This window comes from Carassius carassius, chromosome 22, assembly GCF_963082965.1.
Source record: "Carassius carassius chromosome 22, fCarCar2.1, whole genome shotgun sequence".
Taxonomy (NCBI): Eukaryota; Metazoa; Chordata; class Actinopteri; order Cypriniformes; family Cyprinidae; genus Carassius; species Carassius carassius.
In genome coordinates this window covers 21,582,183-21,588,146 of record NC_081776.1, presented here as the reverse complement: position 1 = coordinate 21,588,146, position 5,964 = coordinate 21,582,183, and the positions used below count along the sequence as shown (strand labels likewise).

Sequence of the window (5,964 nt, the reverse complement as noted above, 5' to 3'; positions counted from 1 at the left end):
AATGTATACTGGAAATGAAGCGATGTGGCTTGGTAAACCTTGAAATACCCAAAACAAAGGCTAATAGTAGCGGAATAAAAAAAAGAAAATCCTCATTTATCATTATTGTGTCATACCTGGCCGATGTGTGAAAGGCTTGTTTCGCAAGAACAATAGAATCAAACAAGAGATAATCGCATTCCAGGAGTCAAATCAATTTTATTAGCCTTTTATGAGCCTTCTCTAAAAATACACATGACATGGTCTTAGAAAAGGTTTAATAAAATTCACACTTTGTGAGATCAGATTCTGAAATATCAAAGTGAAGTATTAGTAGACTTGTGGCTTTAGCTTCATCATGTATCTAAAATCATATCCTACATCATTTAGTACACTTCAGTATGTTTTAAATATTTTTATTGACATGTTTGAGCTTATCTCTATTATAACAGTCTGAGTAATTCTGATTCATGAACAGTAAACTTTGAAGTGTCAGCTTTGGGAACATTATGTATCTAGTAAGAAAGACTCCTAAGCAGCAACCTTTTAATTTTGGGTATGTCATTTGTGTCTCCATGCTGAAAATGGGGGGTGACAAGTAAGGGGTTAAATTGTGTTACGAAGACGAATGAAGTTTTTACAGGTTTGGAACAACACGGGGGTAAGGGATTAGTGACACAATTTTGGGGTGAAGTATTCCTTTAATATCACTACTTTGAGTTGCAGACAATTGACACCGTTTCGTGTTTGCTTCAAGACAGTCGAGAACTGATTTCCACTTAAAACTTGAGCTCAGCGATTTGAGTTGTATTTAAAACAAAAGCCGCAAGTAATCCACATAACTACTTTCTATATTGTGAATGTCGGGAACCAAACTACTGTTTGGAAGACAAATTAAAAGAATAAGGGGAGCCTTGTGCGGCCCCAGGTTAGCAACTGGAGGAAGGATTAAGGAATGCACAACCTTACAAAAGGTTGTGGAACCTTGGTTTAATAGTGAGAGGGGAAAACACTGGGAAGAGGCATGTAATCCCACATTCTGCTGAACCAAAACAATGCCAATAGACAAAGACACCTAAGGGTTCTGCAAAGTTTATTAAAAAAAAAAAACACTAGATTTACATGACCAGAGTAACTTCTCCACTAGAAACCACAGTCTGCTCCCCAGAGACAGCCTTGATACGAGTGTCTCTTCCTGAAAGAGAAATGTTCGAAGTGAGAATGCACTTCTAAAATGCTCCGTTCCTCTTGTCAAGAGAAAGCAAGAACTCACGTTTCCTAGTGCAGCTTTGCTCACAAGAGCCAGATGATGGATGGCACACCTCTGTACTGCAGTGGATGAAGATCTGACAGGGAAGAAAGAGGCTCAAGTCATAGAATCCACAAGTAGTAAATATACAGATGTTCAAGTAAAGGGGGGCATACGGTTTCCTTCAGAGCAGCCAGTGAGGCTGGATCTACAAATGTGAACATCTTCACAACAAAGCGCTTGTAGTGGGTTGGGAACTGAAGACCAGACGATCCAGTCACTGGAACCAGTGTGGTCAGATAGCGGTCGTCCTGGTAAGGGCATCTGAAAACAAGAGAAAGTTAGAAAGGGTCTCCCAGCAGACCAACTGGATAAAGATTGGCTGTACACTCACCCGTCGATCAGAAGGTCCCACTGGGGGAGACTGAGTGGACTGGGGGTTGAAGTCGTCCAACAACGTCCCAGCGTCAGGACAATGTTGGGGTCGGTCCTCTCCATAATGTGCACCTCAACATACACAGGCTCTCGCAGGACTTTTGTGATGGGATAATCAGCGTCACTGTAATAGGACGTGTAGGCCTCATCCCCTGAGGAACAACACTGGGGTTTAACCAGACTCCAGTTTGAAAGGCTTTAGGCAGACACAGGACAAGACCTTACCTTCAGCACAGCCTTTGGTGACACATTGGCCATTGGCCAGTCTGAGCTCCACCCTGAGAGGTCCAGGAGCAGCTACTGGTGGAGGTGGAGGAACAGAGTTGACCTCCACAACCAGAGCTTCCACGGAAGTTCCCGAATATCTACACTGGAAGAGAAACCTGGACGACACACAGCGAGCTTGTAGCATTTATCAGGGATTAATGGTCACACCAAGACATGGATCACCTACTCAAAATGACTGTCCCTTGTGATGGAACCATATGGTCCAATCCCCACTTCATACGAGGAGGTCATTCGGTTTTCATACACCACATATCCGCTGTCCTCCTGTGAATAGGAACGTGTCAGCATCCAGTCCATCATAAGCAATGCAGAATAAAACCAGTAGCTGCTGCTCACCATCACGCTCGTGCCACATGCGGTCACAGGGAACTGGTATATAGCAAAGGAAGGTGTAGACCCCACAGGAGCACAAGGTGGGTCATTTCCACCCAGTAGATGAACCGTATCCAGACTCAGTCGAGGCAGAGTAACGTCTCTAGACACCACTACCACAAACTGACCATCTCTAATACACTGGACAGTCACTAGAACAAGGTACAAGAGCAGGTTAAATTCAGAGAATCAGTTTGACACGAACGAAAGATTGAGAACACTTACCCGCCCTTCCATAGAAACACTGCTGTCCGTTAAAGCAGCAGTTGATAGCTTCACACTCAGCACCACTGATCCCAGGTAGACCACATTGGATCTGCTCAGAATCAGCTACAGCACATTTATCAAGGGGCTCTGCCTGCACTACTGGCTTCTGAAACTGCTGTTTAACTGGCTTCTGAATCGGAAACTGCGGCTTAGTTATCTGTTGAACTGGCTTCTGAAGTGGAAATTGCGGGGTAGGTAGCTGTTGAACTGGCTTCTGAAGCGGAAATTGCTGGTTAGTTAGCTGTTGAACAGGCTTCTGAAGCGGAAACTGCGGCTTAGTTAACTGTTGAACAGGCTTCTGAAGTGGAAATTGCGGGGTAGGTAGCTGTTGAACTGGCTTCTGAAGTGGAAACTGCGGTGTAGGTAGCTGTTGAACTGGCTTCTGAAGTGGAAACTGCGGTGTAGGTAGCTGTTGAACTGGTTTCTGAAGTGGAAACTGCTGGTTAGTTAGCTGTTGAACAGGCTTCTGAAGCGGAAACTGCGGCTTAGTTAGCTGTTGAACTGGCTTCCGAAGCGGAAACTGTTGGTTAGTTAGCTGTTGAACTGGCTTCTGGAGCTGAAACTGCTGGTCAGTTTGCTGCATCATCAGAGCTTGAACATCCTGAAGCGACTTACTCCACTGTGGAACAGCATGACAGAACGCACAGACCAACGAAATCTGAACCAAACACCAACTTCCAGCCATTGTTCAACAGCTAAACACCAAGTGGATATTCTTCTTCTTCTTCTAGGATTTAATGGCGGTTGGCAAACCAACTTAAAAGGTGCATTCCCGCCACCTACTGAAATGGAGTGTGACCAAGTGGAGATACTACTACTACTACTACTAGTGTTTAATGGCGGTTTGGCAGACCAACATAAATGGTGCATTTCCGCCACCTACTGATCTGGAGTGTGGAGTGTACTTGGCTTTGGAAGAGAGAGAAAAAAAAAAAAAAAAAAAAAAAAAAAAAAAAAAAAAAAAAATTAAATTCTGACCAAGTGGAGATATTGCCCTTTGGTCTTTTTGTATTCTACAGATTTCAGCTAATTAACGATAGTCCCTCCCTCTTCATTAACTACTGGGTGATTCTCATTGGATCTCAAGATTCAATTCTTATTGAAAGAACGCTTTAAAAGCAACACAGAGGCTGCGTCCACATCTTCACTGACAACTCTCTCAAGCCTTGTTCACGCGGACGCTAAACATTCTTTCCAAATCTTTATCTTCGTCTGATACAGGCTCAAACATATCAGGTTGGAAGCCTAATCTCTCCATCTTTCACGCTGGAAAGAAGAGATCCGAGCTGTGAAACCGCCAATCAGAGCAGAGCTCGACATTATTGTTCATGACCCTTCCAAATAATTCTAGGGACAAATCCCAGGGTTGTAAATGGACATGTAAAACCGTTCTGGAGAATTTTTGCCCATACCCAAGCCACGTACCTTTTATGTAGATATCATTTAAAATATTGTATCAACGCATTCTATGGCACCTTTAACTGGGATTATGAACTCCTATTTTGGCCGGAAAGAATAGTTTGAATTTCTTAACGATGGATTTGTTTCTTAGAAACACACAGCCTTTCCCTCCAAAAGACAGTAATTGATGTGAATTACTTGTGGATTATTTTTATATTTATATCAGCTCTTTGTACTTTCGTTCTGATGCCACCCATTCATTGGGGAGCAAGTGATGTAATTCTACATTTTTCCAATTCTTTTCCAATGATAAACTAAAAACTCTTTTTAAAAAAAGAGAGATTTTTATGAATATTCTCTATTATTTGAGTCATATCAGGGGCTTTTTTAATGACATTCATTGTCTATCATAGACACACTGTCAAACTTTAACTGAAAAATTGTAAATAAGTGTAGATGAAAATCTCAGATCCTTATCAAGCCTTCCATTGGCTAGTGACATTCCAGAACGTTCTCATTTGTTAATTACAGGTCCAGAGGAGAATCAAAGGTAATCAGTCAAGCTGAAAGGGGAGGAGCCGCTTAAATTCAAAGCTGTACTTAATGGCAAAGACGAGGACTGGTGGGTATTGTGTTAACGTTTGTCAGGATGGGTCTTTTGCAATATGTGTTAGTGCTGGTTGTGCTTGTGGTGTTTGATCTGAAGAATGCTTTTGGAAGTTTGAGATCCAGTCAAAGTCCAAAAAGCAAGAAGCAGCAATCATATCCAGCTTCCAGAGTGCCTGTTTCTTCTCAAGTGCTCGGAGACACTTTGCAGAAGGCTTCTCCGTCTCAGAGTCTTGACTACAGAGGATTTGCACAAGAGCCTCTTGGTCTTCAGGAGAAGCAGGTGTTGCAGGGTCCAGTGAAGCCTTTGGACTGGAGGTTTCCCATTGTTCCAGAAGTGCCGAGTGAGATGGCGGTGGACTTCCATTTGAGGCAACCTGTGACTCCCAGTAGTGTAGCTATTCAATGCGGTGAGAACCGGGTTCATGTGGAGGTACAGCAGGACTTGTTTAGCAATGGTGAACTGATCCAGCCATCTGGTCTGACTTTGGGAGGATGTCCTGTTGTCGGTTTGGTCCCAGGCTCCAAGGTGCTCTTCTTTGAGAACGAACTGCAGGACTGCAACAGTGTGTTGATGGTAAGAGCGGTTAAGTGTTACTAGATCTATTGAACCCTACTAAAAATGGGCCCTTGTTTTGGTATCGATGGCTCCCTGAATCTATAACATCCATGGGACGGTTCTTTTATAGTGGGGGGAAAAACCCTTAATAACTGCTTACTCGGGTAACCAAGTGTTATGGCATGACTTGCTAAGATGCCTTTTGGAATGGGTTGGGGTTTGGGGAGAATCCTCTTGGTAACAACGTCAGTCTACTATAGATGACCAAGGATGAGCTTGTCTACACCTTTGCCCTTACCTACACTCCTGAGGCGTTTGCTGGCACTCCGATTACCCGTGCAGGTGGTGCAGTTATTGGTGTTCAATGCCATTATCAAAGGTAAGTGACCTTTTGTGACTCATGGCATTGCTTGCGGTGGTGGAACCGGAAGCCCGTTTAATTGGTAACTTGAACGGCAGGTTTCAAAATGTCAGCGGTAATGCCTTGAAGCCAACTTGGGTCCCTTATGCCTCAACGGAGGCTGGTGAAGAAGTCTTGCTGTTCTCCCTGAAGCTCATGATGGGTTTGTGCAGTTTCTCTAGACCTCCTGCCTTCTGAACGAGGCTGTGCCTAAGCAGTTCTTCCCTCTTGCAGATGACTGGTCCTATGAGAGGCCTTCAAACTCTTACTTCCTGGGTGACGTTATTAATGTTGAGGCATCCGTGAAGGTATACAACCACGTCCCTCTGCGTGTGTTTGTGGACAGCTGTGTGGCCACCCAAGTACCTGATGTGAACGCCCTTCCGAGATATTTGTTCATTGAGAATC

General features: G+C 43.8%; 1 protein-coding gene across 1 annotated transcript; it reads right to left on the bottom strand.

Annotated features, from left to right (window-relative positions):
- Positions 1–1,084: 1,084 nt before the first annotated feature.
- LOC132098455 (zona pellucida sperm-binding protein 4-like) lies at positions 1,085–3,275 on the bottom strand. Its single transcript, XM_059504566.1, has 8 exons — positions 2,549–3,275; positions 2,288–2,475; positions 2,118–2,215; positions 1,889–2,046; positions 1,623–1,815; positions 1,405–1,552; positions 1,253–1,325; positions 1,085–1,174 (listed from the first exon to the last, which is right to left on the bottom strand). Exons 1-8 carry the CDS (start codon positions 3,273–3,275, stop codon positions 1,098–1,100), a joined length of 1,662 nt encoding a protein of 553 aa, XP_059360549.1. The 3' UTR covers positions 1,085–1,097.
- Between the last annotated feature and the right edge of the window lie 2,689 nt (positions 3,276–5,964).

Coding starts and splice junctions, on each gene's coding strand:
- LOC132098455 (XM_059504566.1), bottom strand. CDS start 3,275: ATGGCTGGAAGTTGGTGTTTGGTTCAGATTTCGTTGGTCTGTGCGTTC. Junction 2,047..2,117: donor ACAAGGGACAGTCATTTTGA/GTAGGTGATCCA, acceptor TGTGTCGTCCAG/GTTTCTCTTCCAGTGTAGAT. Junction 1,553..1,622: donor TGGGACCTTCTGATCGACGG/GTGAGTGTACAG, acceptor TCTTGTTTTCAG/ATGCCCTTACCAGGACGACC.